Below are 15,770 nucleotides of genomic sequence, written 5' to 3'. Positions count from 1 at the left end.
TCTGTATTCCTTCTTTAAGACTGTCAGTTTCATTTTTTTGGAAAAATGCATATGAATTATATTTTTTCTTACCTTAAAATTTTCAATTTTCAATTGACTTTTTTTCTAAATTGCAGGCTGTTAGGCTCGCGGGTGCAGAAAATGCTTCAATTTATTGCGTCATTCTTGACGCGAGACTTTTTTGGCGCAAAAATGTTGTCATTTCCGGTGTCATAGTTGAGGCCGGAAGTTTTCTCCAACATTGGTGTGTCCGGTCCACGGCGTCATCCATAACTTGTGGGAATATTCTCTTCCCCAACAGGAAATGGCAAAGAGCACAGCAAAAGCTGTCCATATAGCCCCTCCCAGGCTCCGCCCCCCCAGTCATTCTCTTTGCCGCTCTGAACAAGTAGCATCTCCACGGAGATGGTGAAGAGTATGTGGTGTTTAGTTGTAGTTTTTTATTCTTCTATCAAGAGTTTGTTATTTTAAAATAGTGCTGGTATGTACTATTTACTCTGAAACAGAAAGAGATGAAGAGTTCTGTTTAAAAGAGGAGTATGATTTTAGCAGCAGTAACTAAAATCAATTGCTGTTCCCACGCAGGACTGTTGAGCTGAGAGAACTTCAGTTGGGGGGAACAGTTTGCAGACTTTTCTGCTCAAGGTATGACTAGCCATTTTTCTAACAAGACTGTGTAATGCTGGAAGGCTGTCATTTTTCCCTCATGGTGATCGGTAAGCCATTTTCTTAGACTTAGAAAGAATAAAGGGCTTATTATGGGCTATTAACTGGTGGACACTCTTAAGGGCTAAATAGATTGTTTATTTAAGTTATTTTTGAAAGTTTGAAGTAATTTTCACACTTTTATTGTTTGGGGAACGTTTTTATCGCCAGGCACTAGTTTAGACACCTTCCCAGTCAGGAAGGGCCTTTCACTATAGTAGGCAGAGCCTCATTTTCGCGCCATTATTGCGCAGTTACTTTTGAGTACAGTGCATGCAGCTGCATGTGTGAGGGTCTGGTATCCACTGAAAACGTTCCTAGAAGGCTTGAATTGGTATCGTATACCCCCCTGGGATTGGTGAAGTCGCAACAAAGGCTGTGGCTGGGACTGTAGTGGGGTTAAAATTGCAAACGGCTACGGTTTCCACATTTTAAGGGTTAACAGTTTGAAAATTGGGGTGCAGGGAATGAGTTTCCGCAGACCAGAGTGGGTCATTGTCACGACCGACGCCAGTCTATTAGGCTGGGGCGCGGTCTGGGATTCCCTGAAAGCTCAGGGTTTATGGTCTCGGGAAGAGTCTCTTCTCCCAATCAACATCCTGGAACTGAGAGCGATATTCAATGCTCTCCGGGCTTGGCCTCAACTAGCGAAGGCCGGATTCATAAGATTCCAGTCAGACAACATGACGACTGTAGCTTACATCAACCATCAGGGGGGGAACAATGAGTTCCTCGGCGATGAGAGAGGTATCCAAAATCATCAAATGGGCGGAGGATCACTCCTGCCACCTATCTGCAATCCACATCCCAGGAGTAGACAACTGGGAGGCGGATTATCTGAGTCGTCAGACTTTCCATCCGGGGGAGTGGGAATCCCACCCGGAGGTGTTTGCCCAGTTGACTCAATTATGGGGCATTCCAGACATGGATCTGATGGCGTCTCGTCAGAACTTCAAGGTTCCTTGCTACGGGTCCAGATCCAGGGATCTCAAGGCGACTCTAGTGGATGCATTAGTGGCGCCTTGGTCGTTCAACCTAGCTTATGCGTTTCCACCGTTCCCTCTCCTTCCCAGGCTTGTAGCCAGGATCAAACAGGAGAAGGCCTCGGTGATTCTGATAGCTCCTGCGTGGCCGCGCAGGACTTGGTATGCAGACCTGGTGAATATGTCATCGGCTCCGCCATGGAAGCAACCTTTGAGACAGGATCTTCTAGTACAAGGTCCATTCGAACATCCAAATCTAGTTTCTCTGCAGCTGACTGCTTGGAAATTGAACGTTTGATTTTATCCAAACGTGGGTTTTCAGATTCAGTGATAGATACTCTGGTCCAAGCCAGAAAACCTGTGACTAGAAAGATTTACCATAAAATATGGAAAATATATATCTGTTGGTGTGAATCCAAGGGATTCTCCTGGAGTAAGATTAAAATTCCTAAGATCCTCTCCTTTCTCCAAGAAGGTTTGGATAAGGGATTGTCAGCGAGTTCTCTAAAAGGACAGATTTCTGCTTTATCTGTCTTGTTACACAAACGACTGGCAGCTCTGCCAGATGTACAAGCTTTTGTACAGGCTTTGGTCAGAATCAAGCCTGTTTACAGACCCTTGACTCCTCCCTGGAGTCTAAATTTAGTTCTTTCAGTTCTTCAAGGGGATCCGTTTGAACCCTTACATTCCATAGATATCAAGTTACTATCTTGGAAAGTTCTGTTTTTGGTTGCTATTTCTTCTGCTAGAAGAGTTTCTGAATTATCTGCTTTGCAGTGTGATCCACCCTATCTGGTGTTCCATTCAGATAAGGTTGTTTTGCGTACCAAGCCTGGTTTTCTTTCAAAAGTTGTTTCCAACAAGAATATTAACCAGGAAATAGTTGTTCCTTCTTTGTGTCCGAATCCAGTTTCAAAGAAGGAACGTTTGTTACACAATTTAGATGTAGTCCGTGCTTTAAAGTTCTATTTAGAAGCAACAAAGGTTTTCAGACAAACTTCTTCTTTGTTTGTCGTTTATTCTGGTAAGAGGAGAGGACAAAAAGCTACTGCTACCTCTCTTTCTTTCTGGCTGAAAAGCATCATCCGATTGGCTTATGAGACTGCCGGACGGCAGCCTCCTGAACGAATCACAGCTCACTCTACTAGGGCTGTGGCTTCCACATGGGCCTTCAAGAACTAGGCTTCTGTTGATCAGATATGTAAGGCAGCGACTTGGTCTTCTCTGCACACTTTTGCCAAATTCTACAAATTTGATACTTATGCTTCTTCGGAGGCTATTTTTGGGAGAAAGGTTTTGCAAGCCGTGGTGCCTTCTGTTTAGGTAACCTGATTTGCTCCCTCCCTTCATCCGTGTCCTAAAGCTTTGGTATTGGTTCCCACAAGTTATGGATGACGCCGTGGACCGGACACACCAATGTTGGAGAAAACAGAATTTATGCTTACCTGATAAATTACTTTCTCCAACGGTGTGTCCGGTCCACGGCCCGCCCTGGTTTTTTAATCAGGTTTGAAAAATTTCTTTCTCTATACACTACAGTCACCACGGCACCCTATAGTTTCTCCTTTTTTTCTCCTAACCGTCGGTCGAATTACTGGGGGGCGGAGCCTGGGAGGGGCTATATGGACAGCTTTTGCTGTGCTCTTTGCCATTTCCTGTTGGGGAAGAGAATATTCCCACAAGTTATGGATGACGCCGTGGACCGGACACACCGTTGGAGAAAGTAATTTATCAGGTACGCATAAATTCTGTTTTCACGTGATTGCGTCATTTTTGACGTATGTGTGTTGCGGACGTTTTTGCCGCCAAAAAATATGGGCGTCATTTTTGGCTCCAAAAAATGTGGGCGTTATACTTGGCGCCAAAAATGTGGGCGTCATACTTGGCGCCAGTTTTTTTTACATTATTTCAGTCTCACTTTTTAGTTGCTTCTGGTTTCTAGAGGCTTGTTTTGTTTTGCATTCTTTCCCATTCCTGAAACTGTCATTTAAGGAATTTGATAATTTTGCTTTATATGTTGTATTTTTCTATTACATATTTCAAGATGTCACTACCTGACCCTGGATCAGAATCTACTTCTGGAAAGACGCTGCCTGATGTCGGTTCTACCAAAGCTGAGTTTATTTCTTGTAAACTTTTTGTAACTGTTCCTCCGGCTGTAGTTTGTGTTGTCACGATAAACTATCAAACGCTGATAATATTTCCATTAGTAATAATCCATTACCTGTTGTTGTTCCGTCAACATCTAATGTTCAGGATGTTCCTGTTAATGTTAAAGAATTTGTTTCTAATTCTATTCGGAAGGCTCTGTCTGTTATTCCTCCTTCTAGTAAACGTAAGAGGTCTTTTAAAACTTCTCATATTTCAGATGAATTTTTAAATGACCGCCATCATTCTGACTTATTTATTTCTGATGAGGATCTATCTGGTTCAGAAGATTCTGCCTCAGATATTGACACTGATAAATCTTCATATTTGTTTAAGATGGAGTTTATTCGTTCATTACTTAAAGAAGTGTTGATTGCATTAGATATGGAGGAGTCTAGTCCTCTTGATATTAAAACTAATAAGCGTTTAAATTCAGTTTTTAAACCTCATGTAGTTATTCCAGAAGTTTTTCCAGTTCCTGATGCTATTTCAGAAGTAATTTCTAGGGAATGGAATAGTCTGGGTACTTCATTTACTCCTTCTCCAAGGTTTAAGAAATTGTACCCTTTGCCATCTGATAGATTAGCGTTTTGGGGAAAAATCCCCAAAGTTGATGGGGCTATCTCTACTCTTGCTAAACGTACTACTATTCCTACGGCAGATAGTACTTCTTTTAAAGATCCTTTAGATAGGAAGCTTGAATCCTTTCTAAGGAAGGCTTATTTATGTTCAGGTAATCTTCTTAGATCTGCTATTTCTTTGGCTGATGTTGTTGCAGCCTCCACCTTCTGGTTGGAGGCTTTAGCGCAACAAGTGTCAGACCATAATGCTTATAGCATTGTTAAACTTCTTCAACATGCTAATAACTTTGTTTGTGATGCCATTTTCTCCAACATAGGTGTGTCCGGTCCACGGCGTCATCCTTACTTGTGGGATATTCTCTTCCCCAACAGGAAATGGCAAAGAGCCCAGCAAAGCTGGTCACATGATCCCTCCTAGGCTCCGCCTTCCCCAGTCATTCTCTTTGCCGTTGCACAGGCAACATCTCCACGGAGATGGCAAAGAGTTTTTTGGTGTTTAAATGTAGTTTTTATTCTTCAATCAAGAGTTTGTTATTTTAAAATAGTGCTGGTATGTACTATTTACTCTGAAACAGAAAAGAGATGAAGATTTCTGTTTGTAAGAGGAAAATGATTTTAGCAACCGTTACTAAAATCGATGGCTGTTTCCACACAGGACTGTTGAGATGAATTAACTTCAGTTGGGGGAAACAGTGAGCAGACTTTTGCTGCTTGAGGTATGACACATTTCTAACAAGACTTGGTAATGCTGGAAGCTGTCATTTTCATTGTCATTTTTCCGGTAAGCCATTTTCTTAGTTTTAAATATAAGAATAAAGGGCTTCACAAGGGCTTTAAAGACTGGTAGACATTTTTCTGGGCTAAAACGATTACTTTATAAGCATATTTAATGGTTTATAACTTTGAAGAGTTATTTTAATCTTGGGAATTCTGTTAAAAAAACGGCAGGCACTGTATTGGACACCTTTTTCACTGGGGGCCTTTTCTAGTCATAGGCAGAGCCTCATTTTCGCGCCACTAATGCGCAGTTGTTTTTGAGAAGCAAGGCATGCAGATGCATGTGTGAGGAGCTCAGATCCACTGAAAAAGCTTATTGAAGGCGTCATTTGGTATCGTATTCCCCTCTGGGCTTGGTTGGGTCTCAGCAAAGCAGATACCAGGGACTGTATAGGGGTTAAATGTAAAAACGGCTCCGGTTCCGTTATTTTAGGAGTTAAAGCTTTCAAATTTGGTGTGCAATACTTTTAAGGCTTTAAGACACTGTGGTGAAATTTTGGTGAATTTTGAACAATTCCTTCATACTTTTGCACATATTCAGTAATAAAGTGTGTTCAGTTTAAAATTTAAAGTGACAGTAACGGTTTTATTTTAAAACGTTTTTTGTGCTTTGTTATCAAGTTTATGCCTATTAACATGTCTGAACCATCAGATAGACGATGTTCTGTATGTTCGGAAGCCAAGGTTCCTCTCCATTTAAATATATGTGATGAATGTGACAAACAAAGTAGAGACAATGATGCCACTGATAATAATGTTGCCCAAAATGATTCCTTAAGTGAAGGGAGTAAGCATGGTACTGCATCATCTCCTTCTATGTCTACACCAGTCTTGCCCACTCAGGAGGTCCCTAGTTCATCTAGTGCGCCAATCCTCCTTACTATGCAACAATTAACGGCTGTAATGGATAATTCTATTAAAAACATTTTAGCCAAAATGCCCACTTATCAGCGAAAGCGCGACTGCTCTGTTTTAGATACTGAAGAGCATGAGGACGCTGATGATAATGGTTCTGACATGCCCTTACACCAGTCTGAAGGGGCCAGGGAGGTTTTGTCTGAGGGAGAAATTTCAGATTCAGGAAAAATTTCTCAACAAGCTGAACCTGACGTTATTACATTCAAATTTAAATTGGAACATCTCCGCGCTCTGCTTAAGGAGGTGTTATCTACTCTGGATGATTGTGACAATTTGGTCATTCCAGAGAAATTATGTAAGATGGACAAGTTCCTAGAGGTCCCGGTGCCCCCCGAAGCTTTTAAAGGCCCGGCATACCTTTTGTCCCTCCCCCTATATTTAAGAAATTATTTCCTATGGTCGACCCCAGGAAGGACTTATGGCAGACAGTCCCCAAGGTCGAGGGGGCGGTTTCTACTCTAAACAAACGCACCACTATCCCTATAGAAGATAGTTGTGCTTTCAAAGATCCTATGGATAAAAAATTAGAGGGTTTGCTTAAAAAGATGTTTGTTCAGCAAGGTTACCTTCTACAACCAATTTCATGCATTGTTCCTGTCACTACAGCAGCGTGTTTCTGGTTCGAAGAACTAGAAAAGTCGCTCAATAAAGCATCTTCTTATGAGGAGGTTATGGACAGAGTTCAAGCACTTAAATTGGCTAACTCTTTTACCTTAGACGCCACTTTGCAATTAGCTAGATTAGCGGCGAAAAATTCAGGTTTTGCTATTGTGGCGCGCAGAGCGCTTTGGCCAAAGTCTTGGTCAGCGGATGTGTCCTCCAAGAACAAATTGCTTAACATCCCTTTCAAGGGGAAAACGCTGTTTGGTCCTGACTTGAAAGAGATTATTTCAGACATCACTGGGGGAAAGGGCCACACCCTTCCTCAGGATAGGTCTTTTAAGGCTAAAAATAAAACAAGCTGGGGCGCGGTCTGGAAACCCCTGAAAGCTCAGGGTCTATGGTCTCGGGAAGAATCTCTTCTCCCGATAAACATTCTGGAACTGAGAGCGATATTCAATGCTCTCAAGGCTTGGCCTCAACTAGCAAAGGCCAAATTCATAAGGTTTCAATCAGACAACATGACGACTGTTGCATATATCAACCATCAGGGGGGAACAAGGAGTTCCCTGGCGATGGAAGAAGTGACCAAAGTAATTCAATGGGCGGAGATTCACTCCTGCCACTTGTCTGCAATCCACATCCCAGGAGTGGAAAATTGGGAAGCGGATTTTCTGAGTCGTCAGACATTTCATCCGGGGGAGTGGGAACTCCATCCGGAAATCTTTGCCCACATAACTCAATTATGGGGCATTCCAGACATGGATCTGATGGCGTCTCGTCAGAACTTCAAGGTTCCTTGCTACGGGTCCAGATCCAGGGATCCCAAGGCGACTCTAGTAGATGCACTAGTAGCGCCCTGGACCTTCAACCTAGCTTATGTATTCCCACCGTTTCCTCTCATTCCCAGGCTGGTAGCAAGGATCAATCAGGAGAGGGCTTCGGTGATCTTGATAGCTCCTGCGTGGCCACGCAGAACTTGGTATGCAGACCTGGTGAATATGTCATCGGCTCCACCATGGAAGCTACCTTTGAGACGGGACCTTCTTGTTCAAGGTCCGTTCGAACATCCGAATCTGGCCTCACTCCAACTGACTGCTTGGAGATTGAACGCTTGATTTTATCAAAGCGTGGGTTCTCAGATTCTGTCATTGATACTCTTATTCAGGCTAGAAAGCCTGTAACTAGAAAAATTTACCATAAAGTATGGAAAAAATATATCTGTTGGTGCGAATCGAAAGGATTCCCATGGAACAGGATAAAAATTCCGAAGATTCTATCCTTTCTACAAGAGGGTTTGGAGAAAGGATTATCTGCAAGTTCTTTGAAGGGACAGATTTCTGCTTTATCTGTTTTACTTCACAAAAAGCTGGCGGCTGTGCCAGATGTTCAAGCTTTTGTTCAGGCTCTGGTTAGAATCAAGCCTGTTTACAAACCTTTGACTCCTCCTTGGAGTCTCAATTTAGTTCTTTCAGTTCTTCAAGGGGTTCCGTTTGAACCCTTACATTCCGTAGATATTAAGTTATTATCTTGGAAAGTTTTGTTTTTGGTTGCAATTTCTTCTGCTAGAAGAGTTTCAGAGTTATCTGCTCTGCAGTGTTCTCCTCCTTATCTGGTGTTCCATGCAGATAAGGTGGTTTTGCGTACTAAACCTGGTTTTCTTCCGAAAGTTGTTTCTAACAAAAATATTAACCAGGAGATAGTTGTGCCTTCTTTGTGTCCGAATCCAGTTTCAAAGAAGGAACGTTTGTTGCACAATTTGGATGTAGTTCGTGCTCTAAAATTCTATTTAGAGGCTACAAAGGATTTCAGACAAACATCTTCCTTGTTTGTTGTTTATTCTGGTAAAAGGAGAGGTCAAAAAGCAACTTCTACCTCTCTCTCTTTTTGGCTTAAAAGCATCATCCGATTGGCTTATGAGACTGCCGGACGGCAGCCTCCTGGAAGAATCACAGCTCATTCCACTAGGGCTGTGGCTTCCACATGGGCCTTCAAGAACGAGGCTTCTGTTGATCAGATATGTAAGGCAGCGACTTGGTCTTCACTGCACACTTTTACCAAATTTTACAAATTTGATACTTTTGCTTCTTCTGAGGCTATTTTTGGGAGAAAGGTTTTGCAAGCCGTGGTGCCTTCCATCTAGGTGACCTGATTTGCTCCCTCCCATCATCCGTGTCCTAAAGCTTTGGTATTGGTTCCCACAAGTAAGGATGACGCCGTGGACCGGACACACCTATGTTGGAGAAAACAGAATTTATGCTTACCTGATAAATTACTTTCTCCAACGGTGTGTCCGGTCCACGGCCCGCCCTGGTTTTTTAATCAGGTCTGATGAATTATTTTCTCTAACTACAGTCACCACGGTATCATATGATTTCTCCTATGCATATTCCTCCTTTACGTCGGTCGAATGACTGGGGAAGGCGGAGCCTAGGAGGGATCATGTGACCAGCTTTGCTGGGCTCTTTGCCATTTCCTGTTGGGGAAGAGAATATCCCACAAGTAAGGATGACGCCGTGGACCGGACACACCGTTGGAGAAAGTAATTTATCAGGTAAGCATAAATTCTGTTTTCAATATCATTAGAATTGATGTCAGGTATATGTCTTTAGCTATTTTAGCTAGAAGAGCTTTATGGCTTAAGTCTTGGAATGCAGATATGACTTCTAAGTCAACATTGCTTTCTCTTTCTTTCCAAGGTAATAAATTATTTGGTTCTCGGTTAGATTCAATAATTTCAACTGTTACTGGGGGGAAGGGAGCCTTTTTGCCTCAGGACAAAAAATCTAAAGGTAAATATAGAGCTGCTAATCGTTTTCGTCCCTTTCGTCAGAATAAGGAACAAAAGCCTGACCCTTCCCCTAAAGGAACAGTTTCCGTTTGGAAACCTTCTCCAGTCTGGAATAAATCCAAGCCTTTTAGAAAGTCAAAACCAGCTCCAAAATCCGCATGAAGGTGCGGCCCTCATTCCAGCACAGCTGGTAGGGGGCAGGTTACGAGTTTTCAAAGATGTTTGGACCAATTCGATTCAAAGTCTTTGGATTCAGAACATTGTTTCACAAGGGTACAGAATAGGTTTCAAGGTAAGACCGCCTGTGAGAAGATTTTTTCTCTCACGCATTCCAGTGAACCCAGTAAAAGCTCAGCCGTTTCTGAAATGTGTTTCAGACCTAGAGTCGGCTGGGGTAATTATGCCAGTTCCAGTTCTGGGGTTTTATTCAAATCTGTTCATTGTACCAAAGAAGGAGAATTCCTTCAGACCAGTTCTGGATCTAAAAATATTGAATCGTTCTGTAAGGATACCAGCATTCAAAATGGTGACTAAGGACTATTCTGCCTTTTGTTCAGCAAGGGCATTATATGTCTACAATAGACTTACAGGATGCATATCTTCATATTCCTATCCATCCAGATCACTATCAGTTTCTGAGATTCTCTTTTCTAGACAAGCATTACCAGTTGTTGCTCTTCCGTTTGTCCTAGCAACAGCTCCAAGGATCTTTTCAAAGGTTCTTGGTGCCCTTCTCTCTGTAATCAGAGAACAGGGTATTGCGGTATTTCCTTATTTGGATGATATCTTGGTACTTGCTCAGTCTTTACATTCTGCAGAATCTCATACGAATCAACTTGTGTTGTTTCTTCAAAGACATGGTCGGAGGATCAATTTACCAAAGAGTTCCTTGATTCCTCAGACAAGGGTAACCTTTTTGGGTTTCCAAATAGATTCAGTGTCCATGACTTTGTCTCTAACAGAAAAGAGACGTCTGAAATTAGTTTCAGCTTGTCGAAACCTTCAGTCTCAATCATTCCCTTCGGTAGCTTTGTGCATGGAAATTCTAGGTCTCATGACTGCTGCATCGGACGCAATCCCTTTTGCTCGTTTTCACATGAGACCTCTCCAGCTTTGTATGCTGAACCAATGGTGTAGGGATTATACAAAGATATCACAATTAATATCCTTAAATCCCAATGTTCGATCTTCTCTGACTTGGTGGTTGGATCACCATCGTTTAATTCAAGGGGCGTCTTTTGTTCGTCCAACTTGGACTTTGATCTCAACAGATGCGAGTCTTTCAGGTTGGGGAGCTGTATGGGGATCTCTGACAGTGCAGGGGGTTTGGGAATCTCAGGAGGCGAGATTACCAATCAACATTTTGGGACTCCGTGCGATTTTCAGAGCTCTTCAGTTCTGGCCTCTTCTGAAGAGAGAATCGTTTATTTGTTTTCAGACAGGCAATGTCACAACCGTGGCATATGTCAATCATCAAGGGGGGACTCACAGTCCTCAGGCTATGAAAGAAGTATCTCGGATACTTGTATGGGCGGAATCCAGCTCCTGTCTAATTTCTGCGGTTCACATCCCAGGTATAGACAATTGGGAAATGGATTATCTCAGTCGCCAGACGTTACATCCGGGCGAATGGTCTCTTCACCCAGAGGTATTTCTTCAGATTGTTCAAATCTGGGGATTTCCAGAAATAGATCTGATGGCCTCTCATCTAAACAAGAAACTTCCCAGGTATCTGTCCAGATCCAGGGATCCTCAGGCGGAAGCGGTGGACGCATTGTCACTTCCTTGGAATTATCAACCTGCTTATATCTTTCCGCCTCTAATTCTTCTTCCAAAAGTGATTTCCAAAATCCTAATGGAGCGTTCGTTTGTACTGCTGGTGACTCCAGCATGGCCACACAGGTTTTGGTATGCGGATCTCGTTCGGATGGCCAGTTGCCAACCTTGGACACTTCCGTTAAGGCCAGACCTTCTATCTCAAGGCCCATTTTTCCATCAGGATCTCAAATCATTAAATTTGAAGGTATGGAGATTGAACGCTTAATACTTAGTCATAGAGGTTTCTCTTGATTCAGTGATTAATACTATGTTACAGGCTCGTAAATCTGTGTCTAGAAAGATCAATTACCGAGTTTGGAAGACTTACATTTCTTGGTGTTCTTCACATAAATTCTCTTGGCATTCTTTTAGAATTCCTAGAATCTTACAGTTTCTTCAGGATGGTTTGGAAAAAGGTTTGTCTGCAAGGTCCTTGAAAGGACAAATATCTGCTCTTTCTGTACTTTTTCACAGAAAGATTGCTAATCATCCTGATATTCATTGTTTTGTACAGGCTTTGGTTCATATTAAGCCTGTCATTAAGTCAATTTCTCCTCCTTGGAGTCTTAATTTGGTTCTGAGGGCTTTACAGGCTCCTCCGTTTGAACCTATGCATTCTCTGGATATTAAATTACTTTCTTGGAAAGTTTTATTCCTTTTGGCCATCTCTTCTGCTAGAAGAGTTTCTGAATTATCTGCTCTTTCTTGTGAATCTCCTTTTCTGATTTTTCATCAGGATAAGGCGGTGTTGCGGACTTCATTTAATGTTTTACCTAAAGTTGTGAATTCTAACAACATTAGTAGAGAAATTGTTGTCCCTTCTTTGTGTCCTAATCCTAAGAATTCTCTGGAGAGATCTTTACATGCTTTGAAATATTATGTTGAAGCTACTAAAGATTTCAGGAAGACTTCTAGTCTATTTGTTGTCTTTTCTGGTTCTAGGAAGGGTCAGAAAGCTTCTGCCATTTCTTTGGCATCTTGGTTAAAGTCTTTGATTCATCATGCTTATGTGGAGTCTGGTAAATCCCCGCCTCAAAGGATTACGGCTCATTCTACTAGGTCAGTTTCTACTTCCTGGGCTTTTAAGAATGAAGCTTCTGTTGAAGCTTTATTTTTTGTATAAAGCACAATTATTCCAATTCCTTGTTTGATGCTTTCGCTCCTTTCTTATCACCCCACTTCTTGGCTATTCGTTAAACTGAATTGTGGGTGTATTTATAGGCATTTTGCGGTTTGGGAAACTTTGCCCCTCCTGGTAGGAATGTATATCCCATACGTCACTAGCTCATGGACTCTTGCCAATATGAAAGAAATTAATTTATCAGGTAAGTTCTTACATAAATTGTTTTTTTTTCCAGAGTTTTAACAGCTTTTACTGTTTTTTTTTTAAATTTATTTTTTAAATAGATTTCATATTTATGATCAATTAGTAGAAATAAATAAATTCAATATAGCAAGACAATAGAAAATACACATATACAAGATGGGATTTAAAGTGATATATATCAATAATAAGTTCATATATTTACACATCTAAACATATAGTATTTTTAAAAAATATCAAACCATTTCATATTAAAACAGTGGCTGTTTGCCATTAAAAAGAGAACTACAACCAACTACATCGTTCTGTCCAGCAGCGTCACAAGATACAAAAATAGCGCCACTTCCATTCAGTGGTTAAGTTCATTTGTTAATAAAACTAAAGACTTAAAAGGACACGAAACCCAATATTTTACTTCATGATTCAGATACAGCAGGATTTTAAATATCTTTACAGTGTATTTCTATGATTTAATTAGGCTTGTTCTCTTTATATTCTTTGTTGAAAGTCATACCTATGTAGGATCAGAATCTGCTGATTGGTGGATGCACATATATGCCTCTTGTCAATGGCTTTTAGCTAGATCCCAGTAGTGCATTGCTGCTCTTTCTACGAAGGAAACCAAAATAATGAAGCAAACGATGAATTGTAAGCTCTATGTGAATCGTGAAAGACAAATTTGGGTTTTTATATCCCTTAAAGTTAATCTGTCGCGTCTGGTAAGAGAACTTAAGCAGCAAGTGCAATCTCTTGTTGTTTCATGAATAAATTATATCATAATCTATAAAAATGAGTATGATAAAAAGTCGGCGTTAGTGCGAGCCGTCAGCCATACCCCATTACAAATTATTATGTTTACCACCTGGGCGCTAGCTCTTGTCTAATACATTGCACAGGATCTGCTCTAGTTCTGAGCGTTTTGTATTAATTTGTTTTTTCCTAGCAGCATTATTTTTTTAATTCTTTTTCCTTCCTAAGTAGCGGTTAATATGCTTGATCCGTCTACAGGTCAAAATCCTGCAGGCAGCCCCAACTGGGGCCAATTTTGACTTTCGCTTTCAGAGTAACAGATAATTTGACGGCGGTTTCCATTTCGTTCTTTATAATCTGCGCCACCTGAATTGCATTAAAGCTCATCATGCAGCTGCAGGATGAAATAGGCCCCTTGGTTCAGAGGTGAGGGATTCCCATGTCTACCTGTCCTTCCTTTCAGGGAGGTCTGTACAAGATGGCCATGGGATTTCGGAATGGGTGGGAAGGTCTTTTCAAGATGCTTCTGAATGTTCACTGTTGCTGTTTTAACAATATCAGCTGCAGATCCCTGCACAGTAGTGTTAACAGCTTGACGCTCAGCGTGTGCCTTAGCGTGAGGATTGGAGTCCTTGATGGAAGGAAGATACCTACGTCTGCCCAAGATAGTTTGTACAAAGCCATCACGAGAGCAGTTCGTCACGGTCTCCTTTAAAAACCTGTGAATATTTATTTAGATAGTTTACCTTGTGTCTCCTATGGAAGCCTGTTCCTAAATAAACTTTGTGTATCCACTGCAATACTCAGCGCTTCTTTTTCCTCGTTTAATATTTATTTTATGATTCAGATAAAGCAAACATTTTAAAACAACTTTCTATTTGACTTTTAGTTTCAAGTCTGCTTCATTCTATTCGTATCTTTTATTTAACGAGCAGCAATGCGCTATGGCGAACTAGCTGAAAACACTGGATAAGCCAATGAAATGATGATGTAAAAATGTGCAGACACCTATCAGCAGCTAGCTCCCAGCTCCTGATCCTACCTAAGTATACTTTTCAACAAAAGAACCAAGAGAATTAAGCAAATTAGAGAATAGAAGTAAATTGGAAAGTCTTTTAAAACTGTATCTGAATCATGAAAGAAAAGATGTAGGTTTCATGTCCCTTTAAAGTGATGGTAAACTTTCCCCTTTTATAAAAACAGGTCCGGAATGTTAGTGATATTTTAGAGTTTAGAGTTTAATTCATCAGATGTAATGAAGATGCGCTATAACTTTTTAATATAGATATAAAATTAAACTCCATCTAAAATATCACTAACATTCCGGATCTGTTTTTAAAAAAGGGAGGTAGAGTATAAAATTAAAATAAAAAAAAACAACTTTCCAATTTACTTCTACTATCAAATTTACTTTGTTTGGCATCCTAGTTTCAAATGGATACCAAGGAAGATGTAGAAGCGTTAATGTGACTGGAGCAATACATATCATCAGTTTTATAACTGTTACACATTTGCGCAAACGCTAGGTTGTAGCAGTGTTTTCTGTCATCTGCTGCTCAAGAAATGTACACGCCACCTACCAGGCATCTCTTCAACAAAGAATACCATGAGAACAAAATAGATTTAACAATATAGGTACATAGAAAGTGTTTCTTAAATTGTATGCTTTGCCTGAATCATAAAATAAAAAAAATTGGTTTCATGTCACTTTAAATAATTGTTTCAACTCCTGTGACATCATATTTTTTCATCATCGTTAGCTTTTCTATAATACAAATGTAAGAGCCATAAAATGTCATAACCATATGTTTTTTCTTAGAGTATAGTCAATCTCTCCTTTTTATTTATTTGCTAATTTAAAATTTTTTGTTACCCTCAGCAAAAGAAGAATGGCAATCTCATAGTTTCTCAAAATGTCCTACGTTCTCTTAATCCATTGGTTTACAGAAATGTTGAATATGAGGTTTGGCTGAAATCAAAGAAAGGTGAGATAAAGCAAATTACTTTATTCATGGGCAATTCAAATCTTTTAAGGTAGTCTGTCCTTCAGCAAACATTGGTTACTACTTTAGCAACTTTGTTTTCCCTTTATTCCTAACAGTTGTTTTCTTCTTAAATGGAAAGAGTCCACCGCTTCATTCATTACTTTTGGGAATTAAGAGCCTGGCCACCAGGAGGAGGCAGACACCCCAGCCAAAGGCTTAAATACTCCTCCCACTCCCCTCATCCCCCAGTCATTCTTTGCCTTTCGTTCCAGGAGGTTGGCAGAGACGTGTCAGAATTTTTTATTTTTGGTTTTTGTCACTTATGGAGGGTAGTACTCTTCGGCATGGGACAGGAGTTTTAAGTAGTCCTGTTAGTCTCTCAGTGAGGGC

General features: G+C 40.7%; 1 protein-coding gene across 1 annotated transcript in view; it reads left to right on the top strand.

Moving 5' to 3' along the window:
* The window catches only part of OTUD4 (OTU deubiquitinase 4), a 660,142-nt gene that overhangs the window by 239,277 nt on the left and 405,095 nt on the right, over window positions 1–15,770 (top strand). Inside the window, exon 9 of the mRNA XM_053700214.1 lies at window positions 15,275–15,380. Coding sequence (XP_053556189.1) covers window positions 15,275–15,380 — 106 coding nt within the window. The remainder of the gene's footprint in view (window positions 1–15,274; window positions 15,381–15,770) is intronic.

This window comes from Bombina bombina, chromosome 2 (genome assembly GCF_027579735.1).
Source record: "Bombina bombina isolate aBomBom1 chromosome 2, aBomBom1.pri, whole genome shotgun sequence".
NCBI lineage: Eukaryota > Metazoa > Chordata > Amphibia > Anura > Bombinatoridae > Bombina > Bombina bombina.
The sequence above is the reverse complement of the archived record's forward strand: the minus strand, read 5'-3'. Positions and strand labels throughout refer to the sequence as shown.